The sequence below is a fragment of the Pezoporus flaviventris genome, unplaced genomic scaffold (assembly GCF_033815535.1).
Source record: "Pezoporus flaviventris isolate CSIRO_AGI_PZ_B2104156 unplaced genomic scaffold, CSIRO_AGI_Pfla_v1 ptg000129l, whole genome shotgun sequence".
NCBI classification, from domain to species: Eukaryota; Metazoa; Chordata; class Aves; order Psittaciformes; family Psittacidae; genus Pezoporus; species Pezoporus flaviventris.
This window is the reverse complement of record NW_026892677.1, coordinates 308,266-332,988: the sequence shown is the minus strand read 5'-3', so window position 1 is coordinate 332,988 and position 24,723 is coordinate 308,266. Positions and strand designations below refer to the sequence as shown.

General features: G+C 35.8%; 1 protein-coding gene across 1 annotated transcript in view; it reads right to left on the bottom strand.

Moving 5' to 3' along the window:
• Nucleotides 1-24,723, bottom strand: part of CFAP46 (cilia and flagella associated protein 46) — a 75,975-nt gene that overhangs the window by 2,851 nt on the left and 48,401 nt on the right. Inside the window, exons 32-52 of the mRNA XM_061478612.1 lie at nt 23,988-24,134; nt 22,431-22,631; nt 20,870-20,976; nt 19,891-20,073; nt 18,963-19,098; nt 17,893-18,081; nt 17,211-17,399; nt 16,431-16,565; nt 15,254-15,433; nt 13,994-14,161; nt 13,504-13,601; nt 12,725-12,804; nt 12,158-12,309; nt 10,222-10,343; nt 9,739-9,821; nt 7,866-8,030; nt 6,030-6,106; nt 5,412-5,472; nt 5,285-5,320; nt 4,693-4,795; nt 3,071-3,183 (exon numbers count right to left, since the gene is read on the bottom strand). Of these exons, the coding sequence (XP_061334596.1) occupies nt 3,071-3,183; nt 4,693-4,795; nt 5,285-5,320; nt 5,412-5,472; nt 6,030-6,106; nt 7,866-8,030; nt 9,739-9,821; nt 10,222-10,343; nt 12,158-12,309; nt 12,725-12,804; nt 13,504-13,601; nt 13,994-14,161; nt 15,254-15,433; nt 16,431-16,565; nt 17,211-17,399; nt 17,893-18,081; nt 18,963-19,098; nt 19,891-20,073; nt 20,870-20,976; nt 22,431-22,631; nt 23,988-24,134 (2,725 nt within the window). The remainder of the gene's footprint in view (nt 1-3,070; nt 3,184-4,692; nt 4,796-5,284; nt 5,321-5,411; nt 5,473-6,029; nt 6,107-7,865; nt 8,031-9,738; nt 9,822-10,221; nt 10,344-12,157; nt 12,310-12,724; nt 12,805-13,503; nt 13,602-13,993; nt 14,162-15,253; nt 15,434-16,430; nt 16,566-17,210; nt 17,400-17,892; nt 18,082-18,962; nt 19,099-19,890; nt 20,074-20,869; nt 20,977-22,430; nt 22,632-23,987; nt 24,135-24,723) is intronic.

Below are 24,723 nucleotides of genomic sequence, written 5' to 3'. Positions count from 1 at the left end.
TGGTATTTGCACTAAGAATCATAGAATCATAGAATAATTAGGGTTGGAAAGGACCTTAAGATCATTCAGTTCCAACCCCCGTGCCGTGGGCAGGGACACCTTATGCTAAATCGTATCACCCAAGGCCTCGTCCAACCTGGTCTTGAACACTGCCAGGGATGGAGCATTCACAACCTCCCTGGGCAACCCATTCCAGTGCCTCACCACCCTCACAGGAAAGAATTTCCTCCTTATATCCAATCTAAACTTCCCCTGTTTAGGTTTTAACCCGTTAGCCCTTTGTCCTGTCACTACAGTCCTGTCACTACAGTCCCTCTCCAGCATCCCTATAGGCCCCCTTCAGGTACTGCAAGGCTGCTATGAGGTCTCCACGCAGCCTTCTCTTCTCCAGGCTGAACAGCCCCAACTTTCTCAGCCTGTCTTCATACAGGAGGTGCTCCAGTCCTTGATCATCCTCGTGGCCTCCGCTGGACTTGTTCCAACAGTTGCATGTCCTTCCTATGTTGAGGACACAAGAACTGCACACAATGCTCCAGGTGAGGTCTCACGAGAGCAGAGGGGCAGGATCACCTCCTTCGACCTGCTGGTCATGCTCCTTTGGATGCAGCCCAGGATACGGCTGCTTTCTGGGCTGCAAGCGCACACTGAAGCCGGCCCATGTTCATTTTCTCATCAACCAACACCCCCAAGTCCTTCTCTGCAGGGCTGCTCTGAATCTCTTCTCATTATGCCCAACATAATAAATATAAGTAAATCAGACCTTTCATAAGTTAACAACTTTCTTAGACACAGCCTAAGCAATATAAAATTTATATATTTCAGCCAAAATTGTCAATTATTACATAAAATAACAGTAATAAAGTAATCCTAATATTACTTGAGGTAGCTTTGATACACTATTCCACATTATTCTGCAGATTGTTTTCCTATGCCACCTTAGTACAATTAATAATGAAGTCCTTATTACAGGCTAATGTCCTATATAACTGAACCCTGTAGTTATAAAATCTTGTTAGAGGTTATAGTATGGAGGTATGGAAATGTTATCCATCGTACCTCCTTTATGGAAGTTAGGACCAAGTAACACCTCAAGCATTCCTTATTTTCCTTAAAAGCCTCCAGTGAAATAACTTAGAATACTCTTAGAATTAAAAGCTTTCCCAAGAAGTTTGATTTGCTGCAGCTTAGACCTGTTACTTAATTCTCCTAACCTAAGCAGATGAGAAGCAAATTACCTTTCTGCTTGGAAAGCCTTTTACCTACTTGAGAACTATTATCATGTCTCCCCTCAATATGTTAATCTTTCTTCCTAAGTATGTTTTGCATGTATATATACATATGACCGCACACACATATTTATTAATAAAATGATGCATGCTAATCTGTGGTATAGACTTCTGACCACTCTTAAAAGTTTTCCACTGTTAACTTATTCTATTTGGTCAATATTCTTCTCCAGCTGAGAACTTTGCAAAACTAAGTAGAGTGGGGAATCATTTCATGTATCTTGCAAATGACACTCCTTTATTAACCCTATACACAGCTTAGGGTTTGGTTTCTTTTTCCCTAGCAATATGATGTTTAATTTGTGATACATCTCTCGACTCTATTCTGTAATTCTGACCCTTAAGCAGCAATCCCCTAATTTATTCATGTTTAACTGATTATTTCTGCTTAAGGGTAACACCTCCCTCCAGCCTTTCCTGAATTACCCCCTGCTAATTATCCCCATAAAACAAGGTTAATTTAGATTCTAATCCTGCATTTCAGGAGCTGCTGAGCCACCTCATTCTCATATCCTGGTTCAGCAATGCTACATTCTATTTCACCATGTAAATGACCAGCAACAATATCTAATAACACTGGGTCCAGGGTATACCCTCAGAAACCTCAGACATGGTTCACTGTTATTAATAAAAGTACTTTTAACATAAAGATTGTCTGTACAATAGATTCAAACTCAGCCTGCAAGACAACAGTAATTGTATCAGCTAACAAGTAAAAGTTGTGTAGGCAGTCAGAAAACAAAACAATCCTTTGAGAACTAAAATAAATTAATTTCAGATTAGTTAATTCTCCATTAAAGGAAGATGCACTGGAGAATCAATCCTGGCATACCTTAAGAGCAGGGCACAGGGTGAGGGTTAACAAGGAGCTCAGGAATGTTCCAAAAGTTGTGAGATCTGTAATTATCTCATCTACGGACACCTGACCTTCAACTTCAGGAGTGACCAATGTATGTAAGAAGACTTATTTCTTATTGATTTCCAGTAAATAAGTATATTTACATATACATGTTTAAATCACTTTGAAACATCAATGCTTTCCGAAGAAGCTTCCTGTTGCTTTGCAGGGCTTCACAATCTGATGTGTATTGTCCTCCTCCATTTTACATCTCAACACAATATAGGAATACAGCAATTCAGCTACCCTGACAAATTCAGCACAACTCCAAAGTTGAGCTTCCTCCAGACGTGTAAGGGGAACAGGAGCAGAAAGGAAGATTGTGAATCAAAAAAACCAGTCCTGAATCTGAGCATTATGCTACAACACCAGAAAGACTAAATAGTTGTGAAGCAGAGAAAACAAAAAACAACCACCCTTCTCAGAGTCTACAACTGCTCCATAATAACACAGTAATCATTCAGCATTAACCCAGTCTTGACAGACAATTCTGCTTTGCCTCGGTGGAGACTGAGGAATTTTGTTGAAGGGGTACTGCAGAGGTTGCTCTTCACAGTAAAAAATACTTCATTGCCAAAAATTAAATTTCACAGAAAAGGAGAAGAGTTACTGGGAAAACCATCAGGTAATGACTCAATTTTTGCCACTTAAATTCTAACATTTGGAAGTGGAGAAGGACTAAACTGACTTGTGCGGGATAACAAGAAAGCTGTGCAACAGAATACAATCTACAAAATGCAGAGTTTTCTGGATTAAAACCCTGGATCTTGAAAAAAGCCCTTAAATGCCGACATCAATACCATGACCATGATACAGTGTGAAATATACACAACTGGGAACAAAAGGTGGTGCAATTAAGAAATATTTTTAAGTTTGCTTATCTTACCTGGGATATTCATAGCAACCAGTCTGTTGAGTAAAATGTGAGACATGAATCTCTCCATTCCATAGAACAGAAATGCACTGCAGTTTGGCAGCAGCTGCTCCCATTCAGCTTGGCTGAAAGGAAGAAAGAAGAAAGAAAGGAAGCTAATTTTGTGGAACTATTTTACAAGAGTAGTTTTCAGAAATTATCCAGAACAAACACTTCAGTACTATTTACTCCAGAAATGTTAATAAGAAAAGGCAGCATGCAAAGCAAGGAGACAGACAAGACTGCAGAATTCTATGGAAAGTGCCATAACTCATATAGATTATTAGTAACAATTATTTTAATAGAGGCATACTTACTAACATCTCATAGTAAACAAGAGGCACAGTGTATTTTTTGATAAATACTAGACTCTCCTAAAAACCCCCAGTTCTACAGCTTTGAAATAACAGCATTTAGCCTAACATTCAGTTGGAATATTCATGTATGCATCCATCAGGATATGAAAGAAATAGGTTTCGAAAAGAGATGGTACTAATCAGCTTGCTGGCAGCAAACCCCATGCAATTTGATAGCAGGCAACAGTCTTTTGTACCTGTTATTAAGAAACACTAGAATGATGTTACTTAAGTAGAGATTTCAAAAGGCTGACTAAACTAGCATTTATAAAGGAAGGTCCAGTTAATGACTGCATTAACACAGGACTCGACCTCCTGAGATCCCTTTTATCAATCCATTGCTATGATAATAGAATCATAGAATAGTTAGGGTTCGAAAGGACCTTAAGATCATGTAGTTCCAACCCCCCTGCCACAGGCAAGGACACCTCACACTAAACCATATCACCCAAGGCTCTGCCCAACCTGGCCTTGAACACTGACAGGGATGCAGCACCCACCGCTTCTTTGTGCAACCTGTGCCAGTGCCTCATCACCCTCACAGTAAAGAACTTCTTCCTCATATATAACCTGAACTTTCCCTGTTTTAGTTGAAACCAATTCTCCTTGTCCTGTCGCTAGAGTCTCTGACGAAGAGTCCCTCTCCTGGATCCTCGTAGACCCCTTCAGATACTGGAAGGCTGCTCTGAGGTCTCCACGCAGCCTTCTCTTCTCCAGGCTGAACAGCCCCGACTCTCTAAGCCTGTCTTCATACAGGAGCTGCTCCAGCCCCTGATCACCCTCGTGGCCTCCTCTGGACTTGTTCCAACAGTTCCATGTCCTTATGTTGAGGACACCAGAACTGCACAGCTGACTCAATGTGTGTGTAGATGCCACAGGTTTTAATACTGGGATTTAAAAACAGTTATGAACAAAGCTAGAGATTACATTTATGCTTACATATCATATTCATCAAAGACAGCAGCAGTAGAATTTTTGTCAAAATTTGATTATCTACATATATAGCAACTTTGATGCAACCAATCTGGCTAAGTCACTTTGTGGCATGGTTTTTCAGACACCTAAAATATTGAGTCTACAAATCTAAATATATGTTTGAGACAAAGACAATGGTTACCTACGCATTTATCACCTCAGGAAAAAATGACTTTATTCTATGACTGAAGCTTCTGGGTATAGGCACAATTTAAAAAAAAAGAAACATGAATAAAACATGAAAGCAGATAAAATGTTACAAACCTTGGAACATGTATGCTGCCAATAACTCCTTCCCACTGCTGTGTAAATAGGTCATGGTATTTTTCTAGGATTTCCTTTATTTTTAGGGAAGGACTTAAAGCTTCTGTAACACAGAATTTCATCATTATATGCTTACCATGCTACAAACGATGCTAATCTTAATTTCAGCAATTTTGAAATGACAATTCAGGGGGTTTTAGGCCATCATAAGATCTTCAGTTTTTTGAAACTTAAGCCTGTCTTGTAATTCCCATTTGAAAGGTATTTTTTATAACTGACAAGGATCATTTGTAGACAGGTAAAAGATTTTAAACGCACAAACAAAAAATTCTAGATACCCTAAGGAAAGCATAAAGTTTTGAAAACACCAGAACCACTCCACCAGTTCTGCCCCAGGGACTCAGAGAGGACTTAAGTCAACGGAGAAAATAACCAAATGTCCAGTTTGCTAAGCAGTGCTAAGCAGCATTGCGTTGATCAAAAGCTAAGCTTTTTTTGTCAGCATCCTGATGTCATGACTTCATTTTCTGTTACAAAAATTCCTAAATTCCATGAGTAGTTTGTGGGGAAAATATGATTTATTATAGATTACCTGCTTCTCTTCCTTCATTGTAGGGGTCCACGATATCTGATAAACAGTTAAGTGTAAACAACACGATGCAAAGAACAAAAAAAGGAAGTTTAATGATACACTTAGCTAATGGTTTGTGAAAGGATACATTTAAAACTATTTGTATCAACAGGCAAGCAATTAGAGGGTAAATCATGATTACCTGGAGCCTACAATTAAAAAGAATACAAATTCTATTACATGTATAAGTCTCAATCAAGTAATGACAATCTTGCATTCTTTGTGTCAAACAACTAACAAAAAGATGCTCTAAAGTTTTGAAGGTAGGATTAAAAGCAGCACAATACTCAATTGTCAATGGAAATTTAAAACATGAGCTATTCTGCATTATATACAATGCATACACTTACACATCTGTGTGCACATGTATAGATCTATATGCATACATACATATATATTCATAAAAATAAGTGCATACACTATATAAATATACTATATTGCTGGGGGAAGTATTTTAGTAACATTAAGCAACTTCCTTGGTGAGTTGTTAAATATGTCACATTTACACAAAGTATGATTTTCAAAGGAACAACTCTGTCATTATTGCAAAATCAAGAAAACCCCAAATTCCTATGCAAAGACATGATATTTATTCCAGTTCAGAATAATAAGCTTCCATGTAAGCCACTTGTAGTTCATTAACACTTTTTATAGAAAAGGAAGAGCTACTTCTATTGCGTTTGTTTTAAACATGTGCCAAGTTCACCTTTTTGACACTCTTTTTCTGATGAGCTTTTGGTTTTGTTCCTTTGGATATTCCAACATCTGTTTTGACTTCAGACTCTGTGGAATTGAAAAGAACAGATTTTAATTTTTTTTTTTTAAAGATATGGGCAGTTTTAGAAAATACAACTTTCCTGAAGTACTACTTGTGTTTGTAACAACTGATGTAATAACAGTAACGGATTGAACTAGAAAATAAGAATTAATTTCACACCACAGCAAGGAAAGGACATTCCCCAAACCCTCTTGCCTAAAAATAATTTTAAAGTGGAAACCAAGTGAGAAATGTGATCTCTTAGACATGCAAATGCTTCATTACATTGCAGAATCAGGACAGAGCTGAACAGTGATTATCAAAGCACTTTCTACGGCTATTGCCATATCGATTAATTGTTGATGTTACTGGAATAACTGAAGTTTCTGAGACAAACAGAGATCAAAAGGAAAAAGAAACTTTCATATTTGAGTCTGATTTTTTTATTTCTTTAAGGAATGTTTAAAAAGCACAGAAAACTGACTTGTATTTCTCACTGTATCTGTGACTATCACCCAAAGTGCATGTCTTGGCCAGTTATCAATGGAGGGCACTGCAAGTTGGTGGATGTTTGAGAGATGCATTATCACTCATATGGCTAGTGCTTATCTCCTCACTCAGTGCTATTTGCATAATTGCATAAACAGAGACTTTTCAAGTCTGTTTCCTCTCATTTATCCACTTCTAAAATCACAAGTTTTCACTTTAAAAATGGAAAAACAGAAATGAAAAAAACCCCAACACATGTTCTAAACCTCCTGTTTGTAACAGACCTGTACCAGTATATGAGGGTATATTTAGACTAAAAATATTCTAATCGCAGATTATTCAGTTTTTTCCCTTTAGAAAGGAAAAGTGAAATGGAAGAACAGAGGATGGATTATACGGAAGGCACTAAATATTACAGATATAAACACAATACAAGAACTTATCCCAAACAGAGTATTTTCATAGTACAGGGTGAGATTTTCTAAACTTAGCCTAATTTTTAGCTTAGGTCCACTAGTTTTAATAATTTCAGTTAAAATGTGTTTTTATCTATGCAGGAGCAAAACGTGCCTTCAAATTTTTAACTTCAGTAATAAAAGGTATCTTTGATTTATAAAAAAAAATGTTTAGTGCCTGGATTTATTACTCACTTTCAGAATAAGCAAGAAATGAGTTTTAAGATGCCATAAGGACAAGGTTACCAACTGTCCAACTACCTCACTTAACAAACTGATTTCACTGAAGAGCTCATACAGGGTGCATTTGCAGCAATGAAAGTCCATAGACAGCCTGTGAGATATGGTTTTGGTCATGCATAGTAGAAGAATCAATGGACTGAAAAAAAAGGAGCTCTTAATGTAATCTTAGCTACAGAGAGAGGAGGCAGCTCAATTAAATGTTTTCATGCTTGATATTTTCAGCAAAGTCTCACACCAATGTTAAAGAAAATTAACAGAAGTCTGAATTCTTACTTTAGTTTTTTCACTGCAGCTAAAAACAGCTTTAAAGAGTTTAAGACCATACTTGTATAACTGAAACTTTGCAAGCCAATTTATGTTTCACAGAGTTTTACATAATTCTTTAATATATAGATGTTATTTTAAATTAGCTAGCACTGCAACTATGATCAGCCTGTACATTACTGAAATAAGTCTACTGTACTATCTATTCCATTTAATATACTGCAAACCTATTGCATGGGGCAGTCTTCCAGTAAAATATAATATACCATTCATATTATTTAAATAATTTTGTTCACTGCATCAGTATGCTAATGCAAAGCATGTTTAATAGTACCTGACTTAGCCAGATGTACTCGATTGTACAGAATCTGGAGAGAAAAATCTCTGGATACAGAACTTACTCCTTCCTCTTTAAAGATACTCAGAGCTTCCAAAGGCAATTCCATAAATAATGTATCTCCTAGTAATACCACACATAAACCTAAATCCACAGGTGTACCTGAAGAATGTGACAGAACATGACTGAGATTTAGTAGTTCTCAATATGCATATAAATAACTGAAGTTACATGTAAAACTTAATTTCCTCTATCATCATTTTACTGCGGATTAAGCGCATTATGCAAAAACATTTCTTTTGATGCTGTTACTCCAAAGACGTCAAAATTTTATGCATATGCACTTGTGAGCACTGATTATTAGAGGAAAAAATATCATAGAATCATAGAACAGATAGGGCTGGAAAGGGCCTTAAGATCATCTAGTTCCAACCCCTCTTCCATGGGCAGGAACACCTCACACTAAACCATGGCACCCAAGGCTCTGTCCAACCTGGGCTTGAACACCACCAGGGATGGAGCATTCACAGCTACCCTGGGCAACCCATTGTATTAATAACCAACCATCTCAGATTGAAGACCAGGTATATGCAATACATTCAAGAAAATTATGTTTGGAAATGCAAAGTTGCCTTAGCAGTGTTTGGCTAAAAAGTATTGCATTGTAAAGGAGCTCTTATCCAATACCAACTCTGCCTTTCCGTAGGAAACTTCTTTCTGTTACTCACTAAAAAAGGACTGAATATCATTATAAAAACATTTTCCTGTTCTACACAGAAGCAACAAATACACGGAAGACAAGTTAGTCTTTGCAGAACGACATAAGCAGTCAGATGCCAGATTACAGAAAGATACTCCTGCAGGTAAAAACAAATGCATATGTGTATATTTTTTTGGTAATCTTTCACTGAGAAACTTCAGTGCTCCCCACCATAAAGAAAAAAACTCATTTCCAAAAGCAAGCCATGGACTTCATTGCCTCTTCTCCTGGAACATGTTTATGGACAGATTCCAGCATTAGGCTTGTATTACTGCAAACAAAAAATTAAAAAATGCAAAAAAACCCCTGTGTGAGAGTTCATAAAGTAAAAAGCTGGAATAGACAAAACAAAGAGATCAACAGACTTAAAGTTCTTCCTTTTAGTCTTTCTCCTGAAAAAAAAATGGTTTGTTATAAAGCCATTATATTTAGCTCTCTAAAGCCTGTATAATGATCGGGGACTGGAGCACCTCCCGTATGAAGACAGGCTGAGGAAGTTGGGGCTGTTCAGCCTGGAGAAGAGAAGGCTGCGTGGAGACCTCATAGCAGCCTTCCACTACCTGAAGGGGGCCTATAGGGATGCTGGAGAGGGACTCTTCATTAGCGACTGTAGTGACAGGACAAGGGCTAACGGGTTAAAACCTAAACAGGGGAAGTTTAGATTGGATATAAGGAGGAAATTCTTTCCTGTGAGGGTGGTGAGGCACTGGAATGGGTTGCCCAGGGAGGTTGTGAATGCTCCATCCCTGGCAGTGTTCAAGACCAGGTTGGACAAGGTCTTGGGTGATATGATTTAGTATAAGGTGTCCCTGCCCACGGCAGGGGGGTTGGAACTAGATGATCTTAAGGTCCTTTCCAACCCTAACGATTCTATGATTCTATAATTTGGAATACTGTAAATACATGCAGAAGGACAGCTCAACCCAGCATGTAAGTGACCTTTTGGAAGTATACTAAACTACTTGACCTGATACAGTAAACAGACAAAACTACTGCAGAAGCCTTTTTCTTCTCCCTGGCTTCAAAAAGACTGAAACTAAAATGACAGGATTCTGATATCTGTTCCGCGACACACATATATACATATATTGTACTCAAGAGAGCATATACCCTGTGCTGTGGAGTGTTTGGTGTTTTGATCTTTCATTTTCATTTTTCTTGATTCAGCTGCTGAAACTGGTGTGCTCCGTTCTCTGGGAAGAGGAATTACAGTGAAAATATTACCAGCACTAACACTTACGTAAGTAAAAGTTTCAGAGAAAACAAACAAAACTGCTTCAATCTCAATGAAATTTTACATAAAGGATGTACTCCCTTTGGAGTTCCTGCGCTCTTTACTATTTAAATTATGATGTTTCATCCCGAACACTATATTGCATAACTTAAACTGGAGAAGAGTGCCTGTCAAAAATGGCCATTAGTCTATCATGGTTCAATTCTCTCAGTCTTGCATATCCTGCATATATTGTTTTTCAAGACGAAAGAAGTTCATTCAATGGGGTCTATTCTTGCTGAAATCACTCCTGTATTTTCAGGACTTGAGTTACCATTTTATTTTCACAAATGATGATAAACCAAGTCTAAGTGTCTTACCTGACATCAGAAAAATCAACATGTGACAGCACTGGTTTCAGATATTCTTCCATCATTTCTAGTATTTCAGAGAAATCTGATGTCAAACCATGTCCATTATCATGTATTTTCTCTGTTGGAGTCTATTGCACATATTGCAACAAAAAAAAAGAATACTTACAAAATGCTATTCAACATAAGGATCAAGGCTAATGAAACATCATGAAATGGAAAATACAGAACTATTCAAAACTACTTTACTTCAAAACATCACCCTTATCAGCATTTTGCAACATATTCTAACATAGGAATCAGTACAGGATGTCAATATTTATTATTTAAGCAACTAACATACTCCTGCAAGTTCCGTGAGAAATGACAGGGAAGTCCAGCAGAAAGGAAAAATACTCAGTAGTGGGACTCCAAATAATGGGAAGAAACTGTGAAAGCACAACTTTGAGAAGTAAACAGAAACTGCAAAACTGATGTAGAAGAAGCAAATGAAAGTGCATGGAGAGATCAGTGGAGCCCATTTTAGAAAAAAATAAAGAGAATTAAGAAAATAGGTAAGGAGAGAATAGAATCATATAGGAGAAGATGACACAAAAAACCTTAATCTTCCAGAAGCTAATAAAAATGGAAACAAAACCGAGCGCAACTAAATGGCAAAGAATGTGGGTATTAATGAATGGACTTCTCACCCACCACTCTCTTTGTGTGACTCTGGGCAGGTTGCACGCGTAATTACTGGAAGTTTTAATGCACAAGCATTTTAAAAACCTAAACCAATTCCTTTTATTTTTGTGTCTGTGTGTCTTTTCTAACTGAATTTATCTTATCACCGTTTTCTTTATTTACGCAACTAAAACAATCTTTACATAACTTGCCATTACAAAAAAGGCTGCCCATACAGAAAAGTGATCATTCATCCATCTGCATTAATTGATTTTTGAACTGAAAGAAGCTAACATGATGAATAGAAGAGTATTATAGTTCAAGAATCAGATGTGTGAAAGTTGTAGGATTAAAACAATCAGCACTTGAGCAGAAAATTTAATCTTATCTATAATTTTTACCTTTATATTAATGATGGAAACAGGTCTATACCAACTTTTGTTAATATGCTATATTTAACAGTGAATTTTGATATTGAATAACTTAGATTTTATTCAGTGTGACCAAAATTAAAGAAAATGGGAATGCTAGGAAGTAGACTTCATGTGCAGAAAACTTTCTAATGCCTTGCAGCTTAAAAGCTTATGTGCAAGTCACAGGCTTTTCCAGCGCACCTTTATGCTACACAACTTGTGTTCACTGACTGTGAAAAACAATGTTCTTATAGAACTGAGCCTTCTTGCAGTAACTGAAAGCTTTATCATCTAGAATTTGAGTGTTTATAGCTACAAACTTGGAATTCTTGGAATTCCAAGGGGTGTGTCCTTGAAGCAAAATTTTGTGACTAACACTTGGATCAACTCGTCCAAATAAACAGCTATGCTGCAAAAGATATTGCAAGCCTTAGGAAGAAACTCTTCTGTGTTGAAAATCAGTAATAAATTTCTGGCTAAGACAGTCTTATTTTGATTAAAGGGTTGAGATCTGTGATCTCACTTGTTTTCTTGGGACAGCAGGGCTTTCATGCGATATGAAAGGCAATGTACATTTGAAATGCAAAAACTTGAATGTACAACACATTTTCAAGTAAATTGATCTCAACTGCCTCAATTTTAAATTCTGCTAAACTATGGAACATTTCAAAACTGCTGAATGACAGTGGAAACAGTAACAGAATAACACAGATTAAATTTTGAAGTAGATTACACAGCATTTAGCAACTATGAAGCGCAGGGATGTTACACTTGGAATAAACTCAAAGTTCTGCGTGAAGGTGTTTACAATAGCTTTTTAGTACATGTTTTTCACCCTCCTTTAAATATAAGGTAATCAAATGTATTACCACATCCGTTTTGGAGACACAGCTTTGCAAGTTTTGAATGAAAGTCTGTTTAACATAAGTCTTCACCCTTCGCTGCTTGTAAAGACGCACTTTCTCCAACAAAATGCAAAATGCATCAGGATTCACAGGAAAGCGATAAACTTTAGCTTGCACTATTTTAAAAGGAGGATAACACCATCTTAATGCTCCTTCTTGAAGAAACAATTGTACAGAGACCGTAAGTTTCTAAAGCCACGATATTGTTTGAAAACTAAATAACTGTGTTTATATGTATATTTAGCACAAACTACATACAGAAACATGCAATGAAAAAATTTCTACAATTATTTATCTGTAACAACTTTAGCCTTCAAATAGAAACAAAAATTCTCTAAATTGCGACAACATACATTGTATCTGATAATAAAACACACGTGTTTAGGTATTTACTTTCCTCTGGCATTAATAAGAATTAAAATTATTTTTAAAATTATTGTAAAATTCTACTAACTGCAACAGTGAAAGATCTGAGCCTTCTCATAACATCAGCACAACGATTTTTAGCTGTTAAACGTAAGAAGCACTTACCCATTGGCTGAGTGGGTTTTCCTCTTTGCTGCGCAGTACTTACTTTTGGCACCTCAATCAATGAGCTGTACAAATGTGATCTATGGAAAGCAGAAAACTGCTGAGTAGATTATTTACAGTTCAGCTTGTTCACATGAAGCAAATTTATTAGATGAGCAATTATTACCCTCTAATTTAATGTGCTAACAAATTTGCTCACAATGCAGTATTTACCCCTACCTGGGGTGCAAAACCCTGCCAAATCTAACTGGAACAAACCGAGTCCTGTAAGGAAGGTTCTTTCATTGCTATATATCCAAAAAGGTAGATTTTAATTTGTTCTATGACAACTGCTTAAGGCTTTTCACAATTGGTGAAAGCCCTCACAATCGGGTGCCACAGCTCAGTTTATGAGTAGTCACTAACTAGGCTGCAGTAATGAGATTGTTTGTGGCTTTATAAAGCTAAATAAAACCCCTCCTGACATTTTTAAGAGCATAAGCAATAAGAGCTGGAAACTTAACAGAATTTAGAGAGATATCAAGAATGGCCTGAAGCCTTTCAAGTGATCTCTGGAGATTTAAGAGATAATTAGGGAAATCAGAAGTATAGAAAAACATACTGCTTTGAGCTGCAGATATATTTATTTAGATATTAATTTGTTCATTATCCTAAAATTTAAGTCCAGCAAAATTAGAAGCAAAAAGCAATAAAGAAACAACCAAAATAGTGATTATTTACAGGTGAAAAGACTGCATTTGTAACAAACAATGCTAAACAAAAATTATGAAATTTTATACCTGTCTTCTGAATGCTGAAGAATAATTATGTAGAAATTAGATGGCAATTTTTCCATTATATTAAAATGTTCGACAGGAATACAGAGATTTCTCCATGCCTGAACAATAATTCAAAAGCAGTATTATTTTCATAGGTTTTATAAACCCCAATCTCAGTTATTTCACCAGAAAAGTGGTGACAACCCTAGGAAAGAAGGTGCTAATATTTGAAATTATAAAAAATCCCAATGAAACAAAAAAATCCCAAAAAAACAAACCAAAAACCCCCACTCAGCAGATGTGCCAGGACAGGGGGCTCCGTCCAAACAAGAAACACTTTGTCACTGGCACAGGTTGTGGAGTCTCCATCCTTGGAGATACTCAGGAGCTGACAGGACAGGTACCTGTGTGCATATGTGTATACATTTATGTATACATACATATATGTTTCCCTGTACATATGCAACATAGATATAAACCCCTTAATAAGTAGCACATCTCAAAAAGTTACCACTGAGGTAGCAGTCAGTTGCTGTTCCACACGTTTTAGAAGATCACTCGTGTTTCTGTTTTGTTTTAAATGATTCTGAAGGTGCAATAATGCTGCCAGCTGAGAGCTGCTGGTGTTAGATGTAGCTGTTAGAAGGATATTCTTCATCGTCACAGATGCTGAACAGCTCTGTAAAATGATTGTATCTATTTATTTTCCCTCAAAACCAAATAAACATATATCATCTATGTTATAATGTATAAATATATGCTAAAGAAAAACCCTCTTGCTAGAAAGGTGAGATGGATTAACAAAAGCCTGCTAGGTTTTTTTTACAAGCTGATGTAAACAGTCTGGCAATAAGTTATGAAGATTTCTTTAAAATGAGTAGCTAGAATTTACTTCTTTGCCTACATTTATCATCTGTGTTCCTGCATTGAGTCATGTAAGGTCTACCTGGGAAGGTGAATGCCTGTATTCTGAACTTAGCCTTTCAAGTAAGTTGAGTCTTTTCTGTGCTTCTGCACTTTTTACTATATAGCTGTCATATCACACATTTTAACAGACTTCCTGCAAAAAGCAGTGTAAAGTCCTTATATCCTTTTCTTTCAGCGAACACAACAATCCTATCCTTGGAAACAAGGCTTGCTAACAGCCAAAGCTTTTTTTCTTAACTTTTAATGCAACTGCCACGTTAAAAAGCAATGCAATTCGGCTTGACCTAATCGAAACTTCCAAAGGGAGCTTAATATTGACCTTCAATGAGATTTTCAACTTTTTTTTTTTTTTCCCCAATACAAGCTTTGTGGGCAGGAGAGTAAGGAGGGTATCTGAATTAGCAGATTTTTTTTCCCAGTGAAAGAAATAAGTACTCACAATTCTGGTGCCTTGATATGCATTCCACTTACTTATGGTTTGCAGTCATACTTCTTAGCAAACAAGCTAAATAGACTGATACTACATGGGGTACTGCAGCAGTGGTGTTTTGTGGTAATGCCTACCTTAGCTAATCACATTAATTTATTTATATTAAAATCTTTTCATGTATGCAGTCATCAAGGAAAAAAATCAAGTCACACACAACAGGTAACAGAACTGTTAACAAGCCACTGATCAAACATTTGGAAGTCAGCAGGCATATCACTGATAGCCTGTATTACTCACTAGTATCCATACAGTGTGTTCTGTATGACCAATTTTATATGAATAGACAGTTTTATTTATGTAAGTTAAACAACCTTCTTTATACTGGAAAGGAACACAATACATTAGCTGCATTACCTGATGAAGTGCCAAAAACTGGCTAGTTGAAACTGGATCAAATTGCTGAAAGCATTCAACCATTTCAAAACTAGCAGTAGCCAATATATCAGTAATATCATGATTGAATGCAATACCCATACACTGTAGCAAAGCTTCACCGGACTGAGAAAGATATTTCTGAGCCAACCTATGTTCCTTCTAGATGATGAAAAGAAAAAGCTTTAATTAAAATACGTATTCATATTAAATATTTGTTATACATATACAGATTACCAGTGTGTTAGAAAAGTATCACATTTTCATAACTAATTCTAATGCTTTTTTCTCCTTTTTAAGGCATTTATTTAATATATGAACAAAATAGGCAAATATGGGTTAATTATTCAGCAGACACCAACACCTGTTATACAATATTAAAAATGTTTTCCTAAGGCATTTTCTTTAATATAAAACATGTATTTTGCAGAACAGTATTTTAAATCCAGGCAGTATGACCCATTCAGAATGAAGGGATTTTCTGTCAATTCTCAGTACAGTTGTTTCATTTAGAATTCATTTACATTACAGTGTAACATTTAACTGTTAATAGTTGAATGTATTTAATACAAATAAACTCACAAATCTCATACCTCATGCATTTATTGACGATACTAGCAACACAAACTGAACATTCCCAATTCCTAGTGTGACTTGAACTGCAGTAATTAACAGGTATCAGTTCACCATACAATGTAACTTACATTACAGAAGTAATTTACAAATGTTTAGTTGAGAGAAGTTACTTCTGTGTTTGTTCCCAGTCTGCAAGATGTTATGCTCCCTTAAAAAGGCATGTCTGTGAAGCAGAAAGCAAGCTGACTGTTCATCTTGTCCTGGCTGCTACATGCTTAATCACTGGGAAACTCCTGAAGGAGAAATTATTTCTTTCTGGGAGCAACTGGGAAAGCTCAATCAGGAGCCACCACAGCATATACTGAGGGGCAGCATGGAGATACACAGCAAAGTTGTGATAGAAAGGTGGGGTTTTGGGGGGCTCTTTTGGAGGCTTTTTTTCTTTTGTAGATCAAATGTATATTACAAACATTTCCATTATCAGTTCAAACAGAACTGACAAATTAAGTGATTAAACCGATAGATCATTATTCCATAGAAGAGGAAACATTCAATGGTAATGCAAGCACATTCACTAATATACCTTTAACTTCGGCATTTTCTTCCTATACTTGTCATACTGACATTCATTAGTTGCTAAAGCGCTGTCAGTCACTTCCTGTTCACTGCACTCTGCTGAAGTCAGGGAAGTTTTTGCCATGTCTGATTTAGCTTCTTCCTACTCATCACAGTATCAGAAAAGAATAATTAATCATTCCATTAAGTATGGCTAGCTTCATTTCTGTTGTGAAAGTCTAGGTGAAAATGGAACCCATCTTAAAAGAAATAATCTCACTATATGATCCCTTGATGGTGAGAGATTTAGCAATATTATCAGGCATCAAAAATGTTTAATATGTTCTGATGACAATATGACCAACAGAAACTAAAAAAGCCCTCCATGCAGCCTCTAAGATTTTTATTTTCTGATATTTGCCCTCAGTTTCTTCTGAACACTTTATCACTGAACTTATAATGACTGAGCTTCCCTTTTCTTACACGGCGTTTTCACTACAGCAGAAAAGGAACTTAGAAATCTGAGCTTTTAACCAACCACAGCCCTTTAAGACACTCAAGGACTCCCTTCCTCTTTTTTTTGAAAATACTGTAATTAGCACATTTCAGGAACAAATCAAAAAATCGACTACAAGATGATGTCAGGGTGGCAGAGGCACCATTTAAATGGTTCAGTATACATTTTTATTATGGCTTGCATGCAGTATGTAAAATCTAGCTCTAAATAAAGAGTTGTGTTATGCAAATGCATACAAAAAAATATTGCGGCAGACAAACTTTACACATAGAAATGAATTTGAATGCATACCATAACATTCGGCTTCCAGTAAATCTCTGACTGCACAGGATCTATACTAATGGCAAGTAAACGAAGAGTTTTTCCAATGAGATAAAGGCATTTGGATTTGATGTCAGGACAGCCTTTACAAAGATTCTGCACGTTTGCTAGCTGAGCCAGTGCAATATGACCCACAGCGCCTTCCATACGCTTCCAGTCCTGGTAAAATACCCATTTGTGTTTATTTGCCCATATATACCCACACATACAGAAACATACTTCTTAAAAACAGGTAACCCATATACTTACATACATACACATTTGTTAACTGTGATCACACTTTTAACTATAAACGAGTTGTCTTTAACAGAACAATTGATAAAAAAAAGGCCACTGTAACATCGACAACCAGTACTGAGGAAAACATGGGATAAGAGGAGTGTATTGCAGAGAACACTGGGGATACTGAGCTTTCCTGTAACAGCATTCCTACTGACATTGTCAGAGACAAAGTAATGGTCAAGAATTACTGCTCTGTTCCAAGCGGATGGCTGATGTTTTTATTCTTTTTTTTTTTTTGCTGCAAAACTGCATGAAAAATCTGGGGACCCATTTCCTCAGTAGTGGAAGAAGTTCTGTTATGGAAAAAATCACTGGGAAACTTTTTAATACCTTTCACATGCAAATCATAGGACTAAATATTTTTTATTACCTGTTCTATTGGATCATCTTCACTAGTTGCCCTGATGAACGCCTCCACTATTTCATGGGGTGATGCTTCTTCCACTTTTTTAAGCCTTTTCTTAGTAATAACAAGATGAAAAATATCCAAAAGAATCTCTACAAGATTTATTTTCCTGTTCGCTAGTTGCCTCATTAATGGGATACTAATATTGGTAGTCTGAAATACAAAAGAAAGGAAAGTAGAATTCTAACTTTAAATATTTTTGCAGCTTTACCTGATAAGAAGTTAGAATGTTGCATTTAACTAAAGAAGCAAACATATCAACAATATCACTTCAACAGATCAGAGATATTGCTATTGTCGTGGTTTAAACCCAGTCAGGTAACTTGTTCACTCACTTCCCCCCTTCTTTCCCTCCCCCCTACTCCCAGAGGGACAGCTATGAAGATCTTTAAGTAATTTAAAAGACAAAGTTCAATGTCAAATATATTTTAAAGCAATCAAAGTAGCTGCACAGAAAAAGAGCAGCTGTGCTTTTGCTTTTCACGTTTTATGAAACTGGTACAAATAACTAATTCCAAAGGAATTACAAATGTGTGCATAAACCCAGAATGTTAATATTCATGGTTTTGGCACCTGCACAAACATACTTGAGCCTTAAAAAAGGAGCAGAAAAATAAAGCTGGATGCTAGAGTATAATACCGGCACACGCTAGCAAAGTGGGCTGCAGGCTTTCATTACCCAAAATACACTATTTTGAAGACAGGATTTCTTAATTTACATAATGTTCTGTGTAATCTTCTTTTCCTTCCCAGAAATGAACACCTTATTGTGGAGAATTTTAAGACTGAAGATATTCAGCAAATTAAAAATATTTCCAAGTCCAGATTTTTTCTTTTGTAACTATTGGATAAATTCTAGAATGAAATAAAATTGACAAAGACCAAACAAATCCTCTCATTTCTGCTTTGTAATGTTTCCTATAGTCATTACAGATAGGTAATTTAATTTGGGGCTTCCAGGAATTATCCCAAAATGAGTGAATGCACAACTCAATACAATCGGTTTTCTATGAGCAGGGAAAAAAAAAGCCTACCTCATGAATTGCAAATAAGCTCCAAACATTCTGAAACACTTCCTCAGTTCTGGATACTGCCCTCTGAGCTAGGTTGTAAGCATCTAGATAGTGACTATGTATTTTTAGTTCGTTTCTTTCCTCCTTGGCAATCATCCTGAAAAAAAACCCCAAACAAAACCCCAAAAGAACTAAAGTAAGCAGGTGTTAATTCTTATGGTATCAACACTACTGAACGTATATACTAAAATAGTAAGATTAATAAGATTAAATAGATTACTATATAAACCAGATTCATTTTGTACATGCGTCTTCTAAATGTTGAAATAGGAAAAGTGAACAATCACGCACTATTTTCTCAAGGTCTTATTCTTGGAACACTACTGCTGCAATGCAAGAAGATGCCAAGACACAAGGAGAAGAAAGGCAGATAATGTTGCAGACAACATGTTCACCAGGAAAAAACAGCAGAATAGCAAAATACAAAACAACTCAGTCATTTTAAGGGGACATCATGGAATCAGCTGAGAGTCAAGGCACACCATGGTTTGGACTTTTGCCATTACAGCAATTTCCAGAAGAAAATTTCAACAGTAAGAATTGTAAAAGCCAATAAATACTTGAGAATGATTAGTATAGCTGCCAAAATGCCTTTATGAATGGGAAGACGAAAGGCTGACTTGGAGACTTCGATACTTTGGTTTGACTTCAAAAACACTATAAAATCATTAGCACCAGGTAAGATGAACTCTGCCTTCAGTGAAAAGAATTTTTCATTCTATTTTTCTGAATACAAAATACATCAGGAATGCAACTAGGGATGTAACACCAAGATATAAAACCTGACAATATTGTCTGCTCTTCTCTGTCTTTAATTAGACTACAAAAAGTAAAGAATACAGTTCGTGGACTAGTTAAAAAAAGTTTTTCAGCAGAAATAGAATCTTACCTGTGAATATTTGCACACTGTAGCAGTATCTCAGCACTGCAAACTTTATGCCCATAATGACTAAAGTCCTTTGCAATTTGAACTAATTTCCTGTAAGATTCCTGTAGCGTATGTGGCAGCTGACAAGACTTATCATTAATTGTCATACTATCTTGGGCACAATGTATCTCAATAAGTGTTTTCCTAGGAATAAAAATCAAATACATGACAGCAGTCAAAAAGCACAGGCTGTGTTTGAAAACAGACATATTTCTCTCTCTGCTCTCCTTTAAATTACAAGAAATCTAGAAAAAGCCTCTTCAGTCTTTAACTCTGTGGTCTACAAGTCACAGTAGGTCCTTAAAAAAATCAAAATACTGTATTTTCAGATTCAAATGTACGTACCACCTGTTCCATGTATCTAATTATTCGATCTGCCTAGGCCTAGCCAATCTTCTAACTGTAGTTAAACTAAGGAGACTGTTAGTCCTCCCTTTCTAATCCAAAAGTTTCTGGAAACTTTTCTGGACAGAGGACAAAGTGTAAATGCTACATAATTCTCTTCTCCTACAAACATATTTTAAGTTCTTTGTGCTTGGATTTCAATGTAACCAAAAGACTTCTTGGATCACAGTGAGGAGACAAGTAAGTGAATACCACAGACTACAGTAGTGTGGGAATACCTGTGCTCAAACAGATACCTCTGCATAGGCAAATGTATCTTGCTCCTTTGGGTAACCTACATCACAAACTACGTACAGTAGGTTGCGGTATCTGAACTAGCTTATCATTTTAACAAGTAGTAGGGCTACAAGAATGAAGGAATTTAAAGGAAATTTAAATTAAGAAATCTAAAAAAAATATAAATTACTTAGAAGAAAAATATTTGAGAATCCACAGACTGCACCACACTAAAACAAAGATGAATGGTAAAAATCACCATATACATACAATGTAGCTGCAAAGTAGAAGCTGCATATTTTAATGAAAAGACAGTTACCTGGCTTCAAGGGAAGTAATTATAAAACCCAACTCTGATTGTCTGTTAGGTCTCTTCAGTAAAGTAGATCTGAGTACATTTACAGTGTGTTCCAGTATCTCACAAGCCTGCAGGTAACATCAGAAATCTCATCTACTTTAAATGTCTGTATATAATATCAAACATTCATTTTAAAAGCTTAAACTTTGTGCAGAACATGTTGAGTATCCTTCCCCAGTATTCCCCGAGATGACTGATTCTTGACAAGTGTGTAAAAGTTTAGAAAATATGAGCTATGATCACACTGAGATTTTTTGATGATTAAGTGACTGAAGCACATAAACACAAAGACAGAAGATGAAGCCAGACTCATCTTAGACATACATACCAAAAGAATGAAGGATAACAGACCCAACTTGAAAAAGGGGAATTCTACCACCCTCACGGTAATTTTTTTTAGGAACTATCAAGGGCCCAGGAAGGCTGTGGAATCTCCATTCTTGGAAACGTGAAAAATGGCAATGTAGAGCCCAGAGCAACTTGATTTGGCAGTTAAGGTCAGATTTCACTTCTAAATGCCTCTCCTTTGCTGGGGTTAGACCAGATGAACTCCAACCTAAATAGTCAATTAATTCTGTATTTCACATGCATCTTCTTAGGAACAGATTCCTGCATCCTTACCTACATATTAATCCACCAGTAAGCATTACACTACTAGAGTTTTGCCAACTGGGGATGTAAAAGAAGTCATAAACTAATAGTTTTGAATGAAAAAGTCCTTAGATGATGCTCCAAACCTCATCTACAGATTTGTCTTTATTTAAAAATTCTGCTGCTGCAGTTATGTTGATCAAATTATATAGAGGAATAAAAAAATCCACCTCACACATTTCATTAATAGGTTTACTGGCAAAAACTTAGTAACTACTCTCACTGGTAATCAGATACTTTTTCCTTAAACAACTGTAAATGTGAACTGAGCTCAAACCAAAATCATCCCTCTAGACAAAACAGACTTGCACTGATTACCAGTAAAGGACAGATCATCACAGATACAAGAAGATTACATTTACACTGAAACTCATGAAAGTTAAAGGTTAAACAGTAAATGATTTTCAATAAATATATGTATTATACTTACAGCAGTATCTGTCAATCTAGAAATAATATTTGAAACACTGAAATATTTGAAAAGGAAAGACATACTAGGAAATAACAGTGAAAATTATATTCTGTATTCAATATGGAAAAAGCATTCATCCATATTAACAGAATTGTCTGAGTACAAAAGCATTCTAACCAAGAGAATCAGATTTCTGGGATTTAGTTACACATACTAGATTACAATTGCTCTTTCAATAGAAGGACATAGAGTTTATAATAAAAACACCCTGAACTTCTGAGGGTAAATACTCATTCCTACTGGCCTTCAATTAATGTTTGTTGAATGCACAACAGAGAAAACATTAACTGCATTTAACACGTATTTTTAATTCTATTGAAATGCAATGGCGACAGCATTTCTCTTTACTGACAGGCACCAGTGCTGAAAAAACCCACCACAACCAAAAAACTTCCTTACCATGCTTTGTTTTCCTTCCCTATCTTCTTCTAGAATTGCTTCTATTAGACTAAGAGTACTGTTGTACCAAAACCGTTCATCTCCTCCTAGAAGCTGTGCTTTTTCCAGGAGTGCTTTAGCTTGTCCGTGGTTTCTTTCCAGGTTAGCCAATACAGCAAGTAAGTACAAGCACCTTGACACATCATATAGGGCCCCCAATTCCTAGGAAGAAAGACACATGACTTATATACAAACGATCCACTACAGCTATTCATATTTACTTCTATCATATTTTAGAGTAAACTTATGAAGAGGCACAGAAGTAAGAAGAAAATTGTATTTCCTCAATTACCTGTAGCATTTTCTTGTTACGCCTTATATTGCTTTTTTTTAAAATAAAAACCTTCTACTTATTATCAAAAATTTAAAAACCTTCAAACAGACTTTATATTTCTTTATATTTCTTCTATCCCACAAGCAAAGGGAGCTATTTTTCTGCTATTATTTAGTATGTATATATCTACTGTAATTTGTCAGTGTCTGATGAAGAAATGTAATGATGAAAATTTTTTTACTGAACTAGGATCTAGATACACAGAGCTCCAGCAAATTTACAGTGCTACCTTATGCTTGTTATAAACTATATACTAGTAGCATGCAAGAGACAAATGCAGTGTACAGTACAGATTGTATACTAGCATACAGACACACAAAATACTAGTAAGAAATTGTGTAATTAAAATTATTGTTCTCCCTAATGAACTTTCCTCAATGTACAATACTAAATTAATGCTTTAAGAAGAGACACGATATTACTAATGACTATATTATTAATTACTATTATTCAGAGCATTCATGATTCACACTAAATAATCATAGATAGTTTTTATTTACATGAGAATAATTATTGTGGAATAAAAGGATAACAATATTTTTTTTTAGAAGTACAGGAATTGCAATAGTTATGTTTCAGCAACCCATATAACCAAGAAAAGAGCTATAACGGAGGACAGTGGATATAGAAAGAATATCTTTAATGTACACCCTTCATAACAATGAGGTGATGTGGATTTGTTTGATGGAACACAGGGACACTTACATAGATCTGCCAGAATTCTGAGTCATAGTTTCAGTGTCAGTGGCTGTTTATCAAAACACAGCAGTAAAAGAGTAATGAAATTTAAAATTATATAACTAGACTGTGAAATGATCAAAATGTTGAGAGGATGGAGCTAAATGCTCTGTCATGAGCAAATCTTGAATGTCCCTAAACTATTTTTAAAAACAAGGTTTGGATACTCATACATCTACCAAGCTCAGTGCAAAGCAGAGGTGCTGACACTACTTCACAAGTTGAAATAATCTTCAGACAATTCCCATAAAGTTGGCCTTAAGTGCCATGTGTTTAAATGTATGCATTAGATACGTTGAAACCCAAATGACAGAGGGTTGGGGTTGAGGGATGAGTAAGGTTTGATAATTGCAATTTGATTATTATGAGGAACAACTGCATCAAAATTAATTTTTTTTCCTACATGTTTTAATAATGTTTCTTTTTCTATTTTATTTCTGATATACCTGTGTTGCAGCATGGGCCTCTGATAGCAGAAGTCTTGCTGGTTGATACAAGCCTAGCTGGATTAATACTTCAGCTTTTTCTATCCACAAATAAGGGAAAGAAAGTGCACTCAGTCCTTTCCCTGTTGCTTCATTTAACTCAAAAACCTGAAAAAAAAGCATTACACCTTCATAAATTTCAAACTAAACTATATGAATTACAAATTGTTATTACCTATCCTATCAACTCTTGATATACCCCACAGTCCAGTTCTATTTTCTAACTTTGAAATTCAACTTTGTATTACAGGAAAACCAGGTTTACTTTGAGATTTATATTTATTAGTTGAATGCCTTTTGAGGACTATAAATATATACTATTAAAACTAATTTTAGAACACACGAACTGCTTCAGATCTGCTACTGTCACGAAGAAGATGATTCTTGGTAATAACTGAACCAAAAAACATTTGCAAGAGCTAAAAAAGGTGACATGAGAGGGATTAGAAATTAGAAAATGATTCTTTACATACACAAGAATAGAAAAAATATACAAAGACAGCAAAATGATATGATAAAAGCAAGGAAAGAATTGCCACAATAAAGAGGAAAGTGGAGATAAGTTTGAGAAATATCAGTAAGGCAGTTATCTTCCTAAAGAGACAAAAAAGACAGAGCTGAAATATTTGCATGCCTTTAAAAAAATGTGTCTGAGGGAGCAAAACAGTATGCAGTGATATAATGGAGAGAGGAAGAA